Raw genomic sequence first — 17,894 nt, 5'->3', positions numbered from 1 at the left:
AGCATTTCAGCTTGCTAGGCATGAACAAATTGCTTTAACACCTGGCTAGACTCGGGACTTTGAATAGACCAAAACCAGAAGACAGGTCTGCTGTTGCTGTACCTCATCAATATGATAGTGGATGGTTTTTTTTTCAGTCAGATAGCTCTGGCTCTGTTGGAGGGTTTCCAGGGAGTGAGATAAGGGCAGGGATTATATCTGTCTTTGCTTTGACCCTGGTTTCAGTTCTAACTCATCTTCCATGTACACAACTTTTTTATCAAACTTGTGCACTTTGACTCTCTGAAGCCTGAGTTTCAAGATTTCCTGTTCCCAAGGATCAGTGTGGGGGTGGGCAGGGCAGTGTGTGTTTGGCTCTTCTTAGTCCATGGATGGAATAGACTAAGGCTGGTCCATTACAGAAAATCTTGGTTCAGAGACCCACAGATTGCTTTTCCTACAGCTTTTCTCTTCCCTGTTGCTTCTGTGCAGATCTATCCAAGAACAGCCTGGGTCTCTCAGACCCACCAATATTATCCCCATTTCATAAGTTGCTAAGCAGGAAAATAAGTCCAGTGTTCGAAATAATTTATTAAGTGCCAACAGATAGCTGAAAATAAGCAGTGATGTGACACTCTGCTGACATGCAGATCCGAAGCACCCATTTGACTTCTCTCTGAGAGATGCTGGCAGCAGTTATGAGCAGTTATAAATTATCTCTGAAATCACGCAGTCATCAGCTGGTAGAAGACACTTGGTTGTCAGTGACCTTGTCAATCTGACCCCGAGATTTCTCCTTTCCCCTCACTAATGACAGCTGGTTTTGCTGATTTCCCATTCCTTTCTCCATTACAGCTGACAGCCTCATTACTGCTTGACTCAGCCACTGGCTGTTGACACCAGCGATGGAGAGCATGGAGGGATGAGGGCAATAGCGTCCAACGACTTCCCAGAAGTCCACAAGTGGCATTTATCAGGCCTGTGTCACTTTGTTAGCCATATGATCCTGGCTCTGCTAACTGCTTCTAATTAGGCCATTTCTGTCAGCAAATGCCAGGGAAAGTGAGTGGATGGTGCAGTAAAAAGATACTGTTATTCCTTCTGTGTTACAGTTCGATGTCCCACTGAAGTATTTTCTGAGAAAGTATCTTGTTTTCCTTTCAGCAAATCCTTGTGAGCTCCACTGTCGCCCGATAGATGGCCATTTTTCAGAGAAGATGCTTGATGCAGTCACTGATGGTACTCCTTGCTTTGAAGGAAGGCACAGCCGAGATATCTGTATTAATGGCATGTGTAAGGTATTGGGTATGTTTGCATGTTTCTTTCTCTATAATTTTATTTTATAAAGTTAGGGGAAAATGTTTAACAAATTTTGGGGGGATCAAGGCCAAGTACCCCATTTTATCACATTTTTAATGATCATGGAAACAAGTTTATAGAAACAGCTTTTCCAAGTAGATGTACAAGTAATTTCCATCCTTTTTAATGAATCCATTAGACTGTGTGCTAATTACTTGTGGTACCTTTAAATTCCTCTCTTCTTCCATTATTTTAAAACATCAATTTAAGAAAATCAGTTTGTTTCTGGTGAGAAGTTTTCACAAAGGATTGTAGCTTTGCAATTGGTGTCACCAGTCGCTGCGTTGTTTTTTTTTTTATGAAAATGCAGTTTGACGTTACATGTTAAGTAGCAGTTCTGAACTGACTTGTAATAGGATGAGATGTTTGCACTTCAAGCCAGTAAAAATTATTTTCATTTACAACAGTAAATTGAATAACGCTGTACAATGAGATAACAGGCAAACACAGTGTACATGGTTCAATAAAGTTCTGTTTATTGAAGAATAAGTATAAAGTTCTCTGCATATTCTGCCTGTTGATAGTAGGTTTCCAGGATGATGCGTGCATTTGTGGCATTTGAAGGTGTCTTCTGTAGATGCTGTAACACCCACAGTCTTAGCATTGGTTTTAGTGAATTTCTCATAAAAAAACGAGTGCTTTACTTATAGGGTACCTATTTACAATTATGGATTATTTCTTCAAACTGGGGATTTGTGTTCTGTACCACCTTGAAGCCTGATAGCTTTTTTGCTTTTAACATCTTTGGAAACAAAAGCAGGACTTGGTGTCTTGTGGAAACTACATTATGTTACTGTAGGGAACTTGGGATTTTATGTCTTAAGTCGTTGAATTGTATAAAAAGGCAACTAGAAGGGACTTCAGGAAGTCATCTGTTTCATCCCTTTACAGAATCATGTTCCTTTTTTGATATATTTCACATTCTTTTCTTAAAGACTGCTAGTGATGGAAACTCAGCATTTTTAATAGGTCACTGGTATATCCTCTCTGAAGACCATCTATTTTAGTAGAATGCCAGTGGCTCAGCGAGCAGCAAAAAAAAATTTTGTTTTAAGCTTTCCTTGCAGTACATGCATTTGTGAAAGGGAGTTAGTGAGACCCTGCTCAAAATCACAGTGAACAGATCGTTCCTGACTTTGCTGAGAGCCGTGATGGGCCTTTTAACTATGATGGTGAAAGACCTGACCTGGCCTTGAGCAGTTCAAGCCAGATGGAAACACATCTTTAGCATATCAAAATTGGTAGTAAATGTTGCATACTGTATCAGTGCTTTTAACATTCACTTGGAAGAGTCCAAGTGCTAAATCAGAAGGCTGTCTTTGTAATGTTACGCTTCATTTTCTGATTTCCAGCCCAAATGGCCTGTGATCACTATGGTTAAATTTAGTTTCCATATGCTTTTTATCTTGAACCTTGCCTGTGAGAGTTCAAAATTACACTGATTTTAGAAATAGCAAAACTTAATTCATTAGAAGCCATGGATCGGAGGTGAGAGAGGCTAATTCTAGTTGCAGTCTGTAGATACTAGATATACTTTAGCTTTAATGGCTCTGGGGACTCAAAGCCTTTCTAAAATATTTCATTCAAGGTAGTGGTGCTATCATAAATACAGATTTGCCAGCATTTCACATGTTGACTACTGCTTCACGTCTTCTGACAAACAAATCTAACTGGAGTCAGAATCACAGAGCAAACAATAAAATCATGCAGCTGCCACAAATGAGACCAAATGATGAATAGGTAACCCAAATAGCTTGCATTTGTAAAAGGCAGTGTGCTTTTATCTGAAATAGGTACCCAGCATAACACCTGAGGAGAAACTTTTTCAAGTGTCACCATAAAATTCACTAGTATTTTAGTCCAGCTATTTAAACATAATACATACATTACAGGTTATGGTGAATGAATCTGGAAATGCATTTAATATAATTAGTCTGGTACATCATTCTTGTGCTCCAATAGCAACATGTTGCTATTGAGGTGACAAAGGGGTTCACAAACATTAATGGCGATGTCTGTTAAAGCCCTGTTTTGGTTTTCAGTACTATATCTCACAAAAACACTTCACATTTGTTCTGAGTACTAAAATAGCACTTCACTTAGGTCTGAGATTGAGAAAAAAATTAAAATGGTGAGATATTGAACGTTAGATCCACTGACCATATCACTCACTTGTGTTTGGTGTGCAGAGTATCTTTTTTTGCAATCTTGTTCAGAGTTCTCCTAGCAGATATGTCAAAACAAGATAGATAGAGTTAATCAATATTTAATCTAAATTCAGCTGATATCAAGCTGATTTTGCAGTTTCTTATGGTTTTGTTCAGAGCAGTCAGAGAAACTGGTACTACCTTGATGGCTAAATGTGGATTGAGATGCCTCATTTTAGCTAACTGAGGTATACTGGATGCTTTTCTAGCCACTCTGACAAAGCCATAATGAGCATCTTCAAGTGGGAAGTAAGTACGGACAGATACTAGCACTGATTCACTTGGCCCTTGCAATTTGTCCAGTATATGGGTCGTAATTTTTTAGAAGTGCTGCCTGTGCCTCAGTGCAGAAGAAAGCCTTACTGGTGATGGGTTGGTATGGTATTCCTTTAGAACTTGCCTTGTCAGTTCAAAGGCAAGGTAGAATTGCTAACTCATTTGTGGGCCTGGGGTATAAAATAGCAGGGTCCTCAATCAGCTTTGTCCTTACACAGAAGAGTTCCCTAAACAGATATAATGCTCTTAAGTAAGTCAGTGCTGGAATCAGTAGCTGCAAAGAAGGATATCAAAGCTATGGGCCTGCAGTTGCAACAAGGTTTTGTTCCAAGTGGTGCTAATAAGATGAGAGATGCGTTCCTCTTAATCCTTTTATTGTATTTGCACCTAGCCTGGTCTTTCTTCAGGTACCTTCTTAGACCCCCTCCTCTCCCAGACTTATAAACCACTTTGAGTGGAAAGAATCAATAAGATCTGTCAGTAATTTAATCTAAAATCATTAAGATATACCATGACTAGTTTGCTATTTAGCCATATTATTCCACACTCATCCTTTGAGTGTCACTTTTTTCCCTTTATTTAGAAGGTTTTTAAAGTACATATTGTATATTCCTGTGTGTCATACATCACAAGTGCACTCTTAATTCTTACTAGAGCATTCTGTTGCTCCCCCAGTGTTAATAAGCAAAGATACTGCCACCAGATTATTTTTATTGAGCAGTGATATGTACGTGACTGAGGAGTTTGGTCATATACAAGCCATGGCATCTTCTAAACCTGAGGGCTTACATGGTATATGCTCTGAGAGTAGGCAGATGCTGAGAGTGGAGGACCTGGCATCTCTGCTGTTTCTGACAGGCATTTGACTTCCACACAATTTTAACAGACTTAAATGACTTTCAGTCATGCATATTTGTGTGCTGTTCTGTGTGGTAATTCATGGTAGTTATGTTGAGAGACTAGCACTGTTGGAGAAATACACAGCTGTGTAGTACTAGGGAGGAAAGTGGGTTTTTTCTTTTGCTGAAAAGCAGATTACAGATCTCAGATTTTTGTAGTAGCTTTACTACCTCTCACTATGGTTCAATCTCCTCCTCCCACTGCTAGCCTGAGAGGACATTGATTCAGACTCATCTAGACAAATTATAAGAGAAATAGGCACATCAGAACACATTCTTCCCTGTTCAAGGCAATGTCATAGCCAACATGACATGAACATGATTTCTTTATTTGGAAACCAGTGGGGGAGGAAAGCAGAAGGAAGAGCCTGAAAGTGCAATGTAGCATCCACATAACTTTGATATTTAGCCAGTATATCTAGGCCATACCCTTCAGTGACAGCAAGGACTTTTTGTACCTGCCACCTGCTGCCAATTGGACACAAAAGTCTCTCCCTCTGGAAGTGGCAAAAGGGTAATATCTCTGTTTTCCCTTTAGTCACTGAGTGGCAGGAAAGAAATTGTTTCTCCTTCCTGTAGTGCAGCCAGGCAATTCAGGTCATTATTTTTGCATCTGCACTGTGTGCTGGGACCAGAAATAAAGCTAGTCTCAGGTGCATCAGAAAGGCTCTTGGTGAATGGGGTAGTGGCAAAGGGCTGCATGGAAGGATGGTAATTTGTGCTGCACAGGTTGTGGCAGCACGTTTCACTGGCAGAGGGTGCACAAAGACGCATGTGTGCAAAAGAATCAGAGCTTAATTGCAGCTGATTTTTTTCTTGTTTTATAACCTGCATTTAGTCTCCATATCCCTTTTAACAGGTAATTTGGCAGAAATTTGAGGCACATGACTTAAAGCAGTTTTAGCAAATAACATCTACTGCGTATCTAGAAGGATCAGAAGCATGAGGAAAGCCAGTAAAAGGGAAGTGGAAGCATCTAGAAATTAATCTAATGTATGACAAAAATAATGTGATATTCATTGGAGCAGGAAATTAAAACATGGCCTGGAAATTAAAGTTCAAGTAAATGTACTTAGAATGGATGACTGCTGGAGCTGTTCATTCTGACACATGAGATGATCATTAATGGCTTTGTAAGATGAGGCGCTGTTGCTAGATATGAAGGTCATTGTACCACCAGCAGCATCCCAGAGCTAGGGAATAAAATGAAGGCTTTATTTACTGTGACACAGTAAATTACCAGCCCTGCCATTGTTGTCTGCAGTGCCCCATTCTTGGGGATCCCTGCCCCCTACCCTGCTGCATGTGTAGGTAAGACTGTGATGTCCAATCAGATGCAAACTATGTTTCAAATATCAGAGGAAAAACAAAATAGAAGCTTCTGTGCTAATAACTGGAAGGGGCGAAGGGGTTCACTTCATGTCATAGCGATGTCATGTTTTGATGCCGTGGACATGTTGCTAAAGGAAATGTATGGCCAAGTGGGAAGGATCCGAGCTGATTCTGACTGAGCTGATACAGAGTATGGCCCACACAGAAACACAAACTGGCAACCCAAAAATAGGAAAGTGATGATACTGTGGTGCTGCCACCAGACTCATTTGCTAGTGCCAGCGCAGTAGTTCAGGACTAATTTGTCTAGCGTTTGGGGATTTTTACAGTACACAGTACTCACAGGGGAAATATGCTCAGTCATGTTCATTTCAAAATGTCTGCTTGACAGCCTGAACTAGATAATTATGCCTGGGTGCAACCACTCAAACAAGCATGAACAGTAAATAGGAAAGAACAGAAACCTTTTCAAGAACATGCATTTTGTACCGGAAAACGCTAATTCGGCAAAAATTATACAATTTGAAGACAAGTCTTTTTTTTTTAAGAAGTTCAAAACAGAAGCTCCAAAACACTTGTTAATAAAATTTTAAAATAGCAAAACACAAAGTGTAAGGGTTCTATATCCAGATTTCCCCAACTTTCTGTTTAATAGTGAGTAAGTACATAGAACAGAAAATAAACTTCAACTCTCAGGACTCTCCAGAGAGGCTAGTTGCTTCTCTGGACTAATAATAAACCTGGTAACAATGACTTTACTAACTGTAGATGATTAACAAATGTACTGATAGTACAGTAAATATACTGCAGAATGCATCTCTTTAAGAAAATAGCTATACACCTACCTTTTTAAATTCATAGGAGGTGTTAAATATAATCTGCAGTGCATCTGTAGATAGCAGGTAAAGAGTCAGATCTGAACTCTTGGCAAAAGAAACATCCTGCTGTTATCTCAGTGGCATCTCTGTACTTTGAATCCATCCTTAGCTGAATAGCTACATACTTGGAGGCAAAAATGTAGTCACCTTCTTAATGTGTGCTTATCTCTGTAACATTCTGTACTGCTCATAAATGTGGTCCTTGCTACCAAGATGTGTCTGTGTGAAAGACATTATCCCTTTTTTGAAAGTAACCTTTGCTGAAAGAAGAGAGAAGCTGAGGCTGCTGCAGAAGCTTTTGGCATGGTCGTTGTTTTCTGGAGCAGGTATCGAAGGTGCTGGCTAAGTGTTGGTGTTACATAATGGTTGAGTCTTTTTTGAATCCTCTGTAAAAACGCAAGTGACATGGTCTGACGCCATTTGTAACTTGAGACCTTTCCTTGCTTCCATTTTTGCAGCTTCTCCAGCTGTTCATTAAATCACTGGTGCATAGAGGAATAGTTAAGGTGTTTCTTGAGCTGAAAATGACAGAAAAATATTAGAGAATGCAGGTGTCTTTATACCTAGATTAGTCTAATAGATCGATTTTCCTGTGAGAAGCTTACAGAAGATTACAGTAGCTGATATACTGAAGGTAAAATAAGATCAAAGTCAAAAGAGGAGATACCCAGATTTTCATACATCAAGAGGGTGTTAGAGAAGTTGGCAGGTATCACACGTGAAAGCCTATTTTGATAAAAATCAGCTGAGAAATACTTTACATACCACCAGATTTGTGGCTATTCATCTAAATCACAGGTGTTATGTTTTAACCCGGCAGGCAGCTAAACACCACACAGCCATTCGCTCACCCTGCCCCTCAGTGGGATGGGGGAGAGAATTGGAATAAAGGTAAAACTCATGGGTTGAGAAAAGACAATTTAACAGGACAGAAAAGGAAGGGGAAATAACAATAATAATAACAACAACAACAGTAATAATAATAAATAAAACAAGTGATGCACAATGCAGTTGCTCACCACCTGCTGACCGATGCCCAGCCGGCTCCTGAGCAGCGACCATGCCGCCCTCTGGCCAACTACCCCCAGTTTTTTTGTTCAGCATGACGTCGTATGGTATGGAATATCCCTTTGGCCAATCGGGGTCAGCTGTCCCAGCTGTGTCCCCTCCCAGCTTCTTGTGCACCCCCAGCCTACTTGCTGGTGGGCTGGTATGAGGAAAAAAGTCCTTGGCTTAGTATAAGCACTGCTCACTAACAACTAAAACATCAGTGTGTTATCAACATTATTCTCATCCTAACTCCAAAACACAGCACTGTACCAGCCACTAGGAAGAAAATTAACTCTATCCAAGCTGAAACTAGGACAACAGGCCTCCAGATATCTTAGATATTATTAGCAACTACTAAGTGTTGGACATTAGGTTTTGTTCTGCAACATTGCTAGTTTTAAAGAGAGGAAAAAGCCACCCCAAAACCAAATGAAGATTTGTTGAAGTTTAAAGGCATTAGGGCACAGAATTTCTGGTTTGGGCAAGGAAAAGTTTTGTCCTGACTCAGGATGAATACATTTTTATCTTGCTTTCTCCCTGTAGCAAGCATGAACTGGAAAATCAGTCTTTACCAGAACTTTATCTTGACCCATTCCCCCATGCTGGCGAGCTGGAGAAACAGATGTCACAGATACAAAACTTCATGCCTGCTGAAGAGTTTCTCTTTGCCAGGGTGTTTGACCGCAGTAGAGGTTCTGCACTGTCTGATGGCCACAAAAAGCTGACACAGAGATTTTGCTTCTGTTACTGCATTGTATTCCTGGGAATCCATGGATGCTTCTACAACCTAAGAAAGCAGACACAAATCCTAGATGTATTGGCCAGTCCTAGATGTTGAGGCCATTTGGGTGGCACATTTCCAACTCAAGTAATTGGTCACTACTGTATGTTTCATGACATAGTGGTGGTTGTTGCTTGTTTGTTTGCTTTTCAGCTTCATAAAATACAGGTGAGTTTGACGTAGATATAACGATCTCTACTCTTAGTTTGTTTATACTGGATATGCGCTCTTCCACAAAATTTATTCTCCTCCTTCTTAGAAGAGCGGAGTACAATGAAAGCAGCAGTACACGAGCTCTGAGTGTTTCCTTGTGGAGGCCACATTTATTCTGAAACTGTTTTTCAATCTAGGCTGTTGGCTGCGATTATGAGATAAATTCCAACGCAACTGAAGACCAGTGTGGAGTTTGCTTGGGAGACGGCTCTGCTTGTCGTACAGTGAAGATGATGTTTAATCAAAGTGAAGGATTTGGTAAAATGGGTTGTTTTTTTTAACTCTTCAGTTGGTGAAGTCATTTCTCTACATAAAAAGGGTTAAGTTCTTCTCATTGCAAACTGAGTGATCAGTCTGCGTAGGAAATTGTAAATGGATGTTTCACAGTGAATCATGCTTCTGCCAGAAAAGATCTGCAGTCTGTGCTTTTTAAGTTCACCTTGTCTAATAAAAATAATGTCAGAGACCAGCAGGTCCTATGCAAGTTACACAGATAATAATAAAACCCAAAATAGTAAGTACATTTATGAAATTAATCTAATTTACCACCTTGGAAGATCTGGACCAAATCTCTGGACAGTGTAAGGCACCAAGAAAATACTGGAGTGAGTGGTTTGGGATTCATTTCTAAGTGTCATAAATCTGATACCAGTGGCTCTGGTGACCATGCACCACCTCTTCCCCATGCAGAATTTTGCACTTCTGGTTGCTCTAAAATTTTCTGTGGGATGCCTCTGGCTTGAAAGGGGAGAAGAGTAATTCCCTGCAGGTTTAAGGTGGTCTGAATCAGCACATGGAGGAGAGAGCCTTTCTTCACTGATAGCAGTGAGATATTCAGGCTTTAAGTTGCCTTTTGTGGGGTCAATGGGAGTCAGAAAATCTGGAAGAGGGAATGGGAGACTAAAACTGAATGAGAACCATAGTGGTGAGTTGAAGATGGCAACGACAGACAGGATGAACATCTTTGAAGGGGAAATAAGGACAGGAGGGGAAGGAGAAGATGAGGCACTGGAGAGTGCTTAGAGCAAGGTCTGTAGCTGAAGAAAGAAGAAAGGAGAGAAGGTGGAGAGAAGTCTCAAGAGCAATATTTGTACCATGCTAGTGAGGAGGGAGAAGCTGAGGTGAGGGTGTGGCTTTGGCTGGCTTTTGGGTTTGTGGGGTTTTTTTCATAAAATAATTCTGATCTGCACAAATATGATTTGTGCTAATAATTTAGAACTGGTTTGATAAGATTTTCTGAAATTTGGGGGGAAAGCGCTTTTAATATTTCAGGTTTTTTTCTGCACTGTATACTTGGATTTGCTTTCCTCTGCTCCATACCCCACATGTGAACTGTGAAGATGCCTGCAACCATGCAGCAGTGCAGGTTGTATATGTGTGTGAGCAAATCTAGAGCTCCCTGTCCTCCAATACTACAGTAATCACCCTCTGATCTTTTGCTTCTGCTACTCTAAAATTCACACTGCCTTTGACTGTGTGCAGGTTTTCCAAGGCTGCAGATAATGTGAAGTTTATTTTCAAATAAGTTTTACTGAAAAGGTCCAGTACTGTAACACATGGGATGATAAGTGCCTCTTATTTTATTTAAATTCATTTTGTGTTTTACCTTCATTTAATTTTCCCTTGCCCCAAGATTCAGTAAGCCTCACTGACAGATACTGCTGAGGGATACTGAGTGTTAAGTAAAATTATTTCATTACTTTCTTTAGATTCAGTAAAAAATTCATTGATCTTGCAGACAAAATAAGGAAAAGTGTCGAGAAAGGCAGAGGTTGGTGGGCTGTTCAGTTTTTAAGATGTGTGGATCTCGCTGATGTTCACAGGTGTTAAACTGAAAATAGGAAAATGGTTTTCTTCACAATATCTGGCTTCTTTTTGTCTCTGACAGGTACTGTAGTGTTCTGTCTTGTAGTACACGCAGAGTGGCTACTGAACAGTTTGTGTAAACATGAAGACTTCAGGCTCATAAATTTAGTATAGGTAACAAAACTGGACCAAAGCATGCTGCCAGTCACTGGCAAGGAAGATTTGAAGAGTTTTTTCTATGTTTAATGCCACAGAGAAATACAAAATCAAAGCTAATATATTTTCATTTAAAGCTTTATTCAGAACCTATGTCCAGCAGGGCCTTTTTGGGTCTGGTGCTGCAACAGTGTGTATTCTGTCTGTAAGCTAAGTTGCCAGGTCAGACTAATGAAATGCTGGGAAAGAATTAATAATTCAGCCTTTCGCTGCAAGGCAGGGTGATCAGTTTTACCGGAAATCTTACCACCTCATGTTCAGAAAGAAAAGTTTTAAAATCTGTATTATTACTTAGATTTTCTTCAAATTTCTTTGTCTTTCCCAAGGATGCAAAATGGGTATAGCGGTCCAGGGGTTCCCAAAACAGCTGCAGGAATGGCAGCATCATCTCTGAAATGGATTCCATTAGAGTTTCATGATGGAAAATGAATCAGAGGTCTGATGTGCACAAATGGTCTCATCTGTTGACACTAATATTAACACGTACCTGGTCTGCACCTCGTTTTCAGGAGGTTCATTTGAAAAATCATTTAAGTTGCTTCGGCTGAACTCTTATGGCAGAAAGGTTGCAACATGAGCAGGGCATTGAAAATCAAGTCCTAGGCCTGGGCAAAGAAGTCACAAGCTCTCCTGTTGTTAAGGTCTGCTTTATTTTGAGGTATTTATAAGTGGAAGTCCCTCTTCTTATTCATGTTTTTGTGATTACTGCAAAGGATTATTACTGTGTACAGCAGAACATTTTCAGGGTATGCAAACTCTTTCGGAAGGAGAATAAATTGTGCTTCTGGATGAGGAGAAGGGTAGGGGTAGGAGAAGGACTGTGGCAAGTGCAGGGAGTGTGGAGTAAAAGGATAACAAAAAGGGAGAATGAGGTTGTAAGGATCAAAGGGATCTGCCTGGGAAGGAGGAGTGGCTAGGAAACAAGTGATGGTTAGAAGGATGGGTAATTGTCCCATCCTCACCCTTTTGTGTGTGTAGGCAGAATGAATCTTCCAATTTTCTGTAGCAAAGGGACAATGCATTTAAGTTTATGAAAATTTGGAAATGAGGGATTGTACAATGGGGGGGAGGTGTCTTAGTTCGCCAGTCAGAAGGCAAGACTAAGTGCATGTCACTCCTGTGAAGGGCTGAATTTTAGTAAAGTGATGGGCAAAGAATGAAACTGGCTGTACTTAATCTAACCCGGAGGTTTAGCCTTGTCCCATTATCTCCTGACCAACTTGGCTAGGACTGAATTGTCATGTGCCATGGTCTCCCTGCTACCCCGTTTCCTTTTCATGCAACCAAACTGCAGACAGAGATCTGGTACATGCCTGAACCTAGCTGCAAGATGGAGCCTGGACATAGCCATGATGCAAATATTAATCTGAGAGACTGGAAGGTCTCCTGGATCCTTACTTAGGAGACTGTCTATGGACTATGATTTTTTGCCCATTACCATCACACACTGCAGTGCTCCCTCTATCCCATGGGAAGGCTGTATGCAACCGTACCTTGACTTGCAAACCCAATATGCCACCAGGAGCCTGTGCTGTTTCCACATAATACTCTTGTGGTAATGTCTGGAGCCTGGCTTAGAGGAAAATCATGACTTAAGAACATGTATTTTTGAGAGAGAAGCCCACAGATACAAAAAACTGGAGAGCAGGATGGGAGCTGTTGTGATAAGAAGAACTAGCCACATCTGATTATAATCCTATCTCCAATACTGTGCTAACCACCTGAGTGAAATTGCTTCTCTCTCACAGCAATGGGAAAAAAGAAACAAGCTCTTCAGTCCTGGTAGAGCTGTGCCTGCAACATGGGTTGCATGAATTTATTCATGTTGTACTCTCATCCCTGTTAAGAGCATATAGATTTAATTTTAATTAAAAGGGAAAGATTAATAGCATCTGGGAGTTGCCATTTCACGGGTGTGTGGTAGCACCCACACTATGGATGCTCCAGGATTTAATGAGCACAGCATGTAGGTTAGGCAGCTGACATTTTGACTGTTATTGAATCTCAGATCTCTAGATCCTTATCAGGTGAAACCATATAACCAGGGACAATTATATAAACACCATCCACATCATTTTTAAACAAAAAACTATTATGTTGAGTGACAAAAGCTTGCTGCTGATTAGCTTTGCTTTCAAAAGCAGATAACATTCATTGGGAATTAATGTGAGGTTCTGGGAAATCAGGAGGTAATTTACGTAGTCAAGAAAAGGAGGAACAGAGAGAAGGGAGTGTGATACATTGACCAAATGGTAACATCTATCACCAGACAGTTGCAATACATTTAAAATAAAGTTTATGGGCAAAAACAGATGATTCAGACAAAAATAATTATGCAAAAATTTGAGAAGATACAGGTTTTTACATTACAACAGAAAGAAAATTATGTTTTATTAGTTTTATACTTTCTGTTTTGAATGTATGTTATTCTAATTACATAAAAAAAACCAACCCTACTGAAAAGGACACCAGTGTTGTATAGCCAAACTGTCAGAACATGACATAATTAAGATTTTCCATGCTGTGTTAATTTGGCCCACTTGTGAGTATGCCTTCTAATCAAGTCTTTAGTTACATGATCACACACTGTGTTCATAACACATCTCCTCTGCACTGAATGAATAGAGCATTTGGGAGAATCATTAGACCTTAGTTACTTATAATAGACCCAGACTTCCTATAGTAGAAGTTATTTGGTAACCCTCCAGATTTTGTTATTCCCTTCACTTACGAAAGATTGAAAAGTTTGTATTTCCACAGTCAGTCTAGGAAACCTGCAAAAGGTGACATCCAGAAAACTCTCCCTCTTGACCATTAATCACTGAGGAAAAAATTTATAATTGTACATTATTAATGTAATTAGGAAGGGCCTGAGATAAGCAGATGGTTTTTTTGTACCTTAAGCAACATAGGACGTTAGAACCAATACTTATCACCCCACAAAATAGCTGCAAAGAAAATTCAGATGTTAACTTTGGGGCACGCACTTATGACAGCAGGCTGTTGTAGAGCCTGTAAGTACTTAGGTAGGTGGAGACTTTTGATACTGAAGATTGCTTTCTATGCTCAGTGTGGTTTATCTTATTCATGTGAGTGAATCATCAAAGGTGATGAGCTTATTTCACAAGAAAGGTGAACAGGATGTGAGTCTCAGAATTTAATTCATGTGGTGCTCAGCAGTGCATGATGAGGACTGGGAAACGACGTATGTTCCAATCTTCAAATAAACCAGCAAAACTGCAGCTCACACTCCCAAGGCACCTGCTTTACACCCATCCAATTTCTAAAGTCCAGCCATGAGCAATAGCAAGAAAGCTATCTGAGTTTGTGTTAGAATTTCTATGTGAACTTCCTATTTATACAGTTCAATAGCAATAGCAATAGGAGTTCCATGTAAAGTGAGAAGCACGGATCCTGATGTCATGTATTACCTGTGGTGCAAACAAAATCCTATAAGAGATGCTCTGGGTTCATTCCTAACACAAAAAAAATATCTCTTTACAGGTAACTTCATACATGAAGAGCTGTTGAACATCCTTATGAAAACCAGTGCTTTATAAAAATGTGTTCAACTAATCTTAGTAATCTGAGACATTTGAATAAAGTTCAGTTTTTTGTACCAAGGCTATCTATGGGAAACAGTCATGGAAAAGTTAAATGACTTAAGAGAAAGTACAGGGAACATAAAAACATGTATGTTGGTGACAGATGGAAACATTCCTTGCAAATTGGAAAGACCTTTTCCACACAGACTGTTAACTTGCTGCGACTTCCTGGCATTTCTCCAGATTACTCACATTGCAGTATGCCAGAGCCCTCTGGTATGGTAATGGAGATTTTGATGCTCATCTGTGGAGTATATTTTCCCTGGTGCAGCTCAGAGAATCGTTCACCTCCATATCCCTTCTAAATGCCACTGTCATTGCCTAAACACCGTATGTATTAATATTCCCCAGCTGATACTGGAAAACCTGGCTTGGAAAGTCACACTGTTAATAAAATGAAATACAAGCTCTGTGGTAGCACCTTTGTATATATTTTCAAGCAAAGCTAGTATTTTAATAATCTTATACATAAGTAAAATGCAGTGACATTTTTATTGTTCACCTCCACGAACCTTTCTCGTCTCTTAGGATACGTTGATATTGGGCTAATTCCAAAAGGTGCGAGGGGAATCAAAGTCATGGAAGTTGCAGAAGCAGGAAATTTCCTTGCTGTGCGAAGCAAAGACCCAGAAAAATACTATCTGAATGGAGGCTTTATCATCCAGTGGAATGGTGAATACAAGGTGGCAGGCACAATATTTCAGTATGACAGAACAGGGGATCTAGAAAATCTGACTGCTCCAGGACCCACCAATGAATCAATATGGATTCAGGTAAATAGGAGATCACTAGTAAAACCTGCTAGGTTTGGATGGCAGCAGAAAGTGTTGGGGCTTTGAAACTGAGGCTGGAAAAATATGTAAATTTATATATAAAACAATCTATTAGCATGTAGTCTTGCAGAAATCAGTTGAGCTATTTTGCAGAAAAATAAACACCTTGCTTGAGAGGATTGTTGTGGTTCTGAAAACCGATGTCCAGTATCATAGTCTGATGATTATCAAAGGGTAGGATAATCCAGTGCTGCCACTAGGACAGTGATCCTCCCACCTGTAGCTGGTCAGTCATTTGCCCAGGCTTCCTTGTCTCTTGTGCCAGCTAAACCAACGTGTGGCTGTGATGTGAACCAGACCCAGATGAAAAATAACTGTTTATCACAAAACGGGAGCTGATGTCAGCCTGTGAACAGTGAGAGCTAGGGAACGCTGACAGCAGTGACAGCTTACACTGAGCAAGAAAATACAGCATTAGATAGATGGATTAATAGTTTATGGTAAGTGAAATGGATCCATTTAACATCCACTGAGGTTGCTCCCTTTTGTTTCTTTTATGTTGCTTTCTAGATTCTAAGTTAAAAGGAACCAGCTTCTGTTAATTCTGCAAAAATAATTTTCAATTGCCCCTGTGTTCTCTGAATGTAGCTCTCCTGGCTTATTTGCCTGTGTATCCACAATGCAATTAAACGAAGTATTAGGGACACACTTTCACACTTTGAATGTCTGGTGAGAAGGCATATCTAATGGGTGCTCAATCTTCACTGTCAGTAACAACGTCAAGGAAACAATTAGCAGGAAGAGTTCACTGCTGAAGCCTTCTATCCCTTGTTGGTGTTTTTCTTTTCTCCCTCTCATCAGCCACATGGTAAATTTCTTGAGTGGCTCTTCTCAATTGGAATTTTCCTTCTTAATCCAGAAACACTGAAAAATAATATTAAAGCAGTGTCTGAATAAAGTCTGACCTACTAGTTGTTTTGTAACAGCTATTTCAGAAGGGTAGGGAAATTATAATTTATAATGGTGACAGGCAGTAGCTCTTAATCAGTAGCATATTTGTCAGTGCCTTGGATGGACTTGCATTATATTTTCTTACAGTCAATAGGATACCAATTATGCTGACCCACTTACTCCCACCTCTGCTTGCAAAAGTGTGTGGCAAACGATGGTGTCTTAAAAAGATACATGTATGCCACTGTCAGTGCACAAATGGAAGTTTTAGCCAGTCTGCTTTTCTGAAGTAGTATTAGGCTCCAAAATGGGTAGCTTTAAACCTTGCTTATTGTTCTGTTTTCACTTATTGAAAGTTTTGGGCCAGTAGATTATTAAAATCAGAAGTAATTAAATAAACCACATTGTTTTTCCAGCTACTTTTTCAAGAAACTAACCCTGGCATCAAGTATGAATATACTGTACGTAAAGAAGAAAGTAATGAGAATGAGATTGGAGAGCCAGAGTATTTTTGGCAGTATGGAGACTGGACAGCCTGCAGTGTTACCTGTGGAAGAGGTAATTCCTCATTTTCTTTTTCTATTCATGTTTGTCTTCACTACTGGTAAATCTCACCTTTACTTTAAGTTATCCAGACAGTGTCTTCAAAGAGATAAGGTTCTTTAACCTGCATTTGGTGGGAAATCAGGTCAGATGGCTACAATAATTTATTTTGACTTTAAAATATAAAGTTATTAAATAATTTAGAGACAAATAGCTTTCTGTAACACGTGCCCTGAAATTTTCAACCTCTGAACCAAAATGAAAAGCTACAGTTTTCCTTATAATTTGTTGTCAATATTGTTCACAATAAACCTACCTCCCAGCAATACTGATTTATGGCCTACCCTTGTTCCCCTGCTGAGTCTTTCCAATATGTTAACTACAAAAAATATTCTTCATTTCTGTCCTGCCTCGATAAGCAACAATTCTTTTTGTGCATTTCTCAATAATTACTTCATTTAAATTGGTCTAGAGAACTTATGTCTTTGCCACTCTCAGTACAATGGCTTGGAAACAGCTGCAGTTATACTGTAGTTCTGTGCAGCATGTTAAACCAGACAAGCAGAGTGACGACAATGAAGTAGGGTCTAACAGCCTGTCTAGAAGTTTGCCTTTGGTAGCACACAGAAAATGCTAGCAGAAAACTTTCTTTAACGTAGTTAACAGGTTAGTGAGGTGAAGTTAATGCTTGCAGTAAAGCAACAATAATGATAAAAAGATTGACGCTTTCTTTACAAAAGTAGGAGTGTTTATCCATCCTTTGGAGGAATAACTTTTAAAGGATGAGAAAAATGTTGTGTGTGAAAGGAAGTTTGCACCTTTGGGGAAGAGATTGCAGCCTTCTGCCTGAATTAATTCCTTAGTTTCACTGCACAGAAGAGACCTGGAGATAGGATGGGAACCTTGTTCTCTGACCATCTATGTGAAAACTGTACAAAACAGTATAAGATTAATGTTAGAGCCAGACGAACAATATGAAATAAGCCTTTCCTCTTTCAAATGATAGGGGGTTGTCAGTGGTTTTTG

The 17,894-nt window shown here is 39.7% G+C and overlaps 1 protein-coding gene across 4 annotated transcripts in view; it reads left to right on the top strand.

Annotated features, from left to right (window-relative positions):
• The window catches only part of ADAMTS12 (ADAM metallopeptidase with thrombospondin type 1 motif 12), a 198,952-nt gene that overhangs the window by 127,631 nt on the left and 53,427 nt on the right, over positions 1 to 17,894 (top strand). For all 4 annotated transcript variants that reach the window (XM_064438863.1, XM_064438862.1, XM_064438859.1 and 1 more), the window contains 4 exons: positions 1,144 to 1,277; positions 9,112 to 9,232; positions 15,130 to 15,374; positions 16,742 to 16,883. In XM_064438863.1, coding sequence (XP_064294933.1) covers positions 1,144 to 1,277; positions 9,112 to 9,232; positions 15,130 to 15,374; positions 16,742 to 16,883 — 642 coding nt within the window. The remainder of the gene's footprint in view (positions 1 to 1,143; positions 1,278 to 9,111; positions 9,233 to 15,129; positions 15,375 to 16,741; positions 16,884 to 17,894) is intronic.

The sequence above is a fragment of the Phalacrocorax carbo genome, chromosome Z (assembly GCF_963921805.1).
Source record: "Phalacrocorax carbo chromosome Z, bPhaCar2.1, whole genome shotgun sequence".
In the NCBI taxonomy this organism is placed as follows: Eukaryota; Metazoa; Chordata; class Aves; order Suliformes; family Phalacrocoracidae; genus Phalacrocorax; species Phalacrocorax carbo.
Note: the sequence above shows the minus strand (reverse complement) of the source record. Positions and strands in the feature narration are given on the sequence as shown.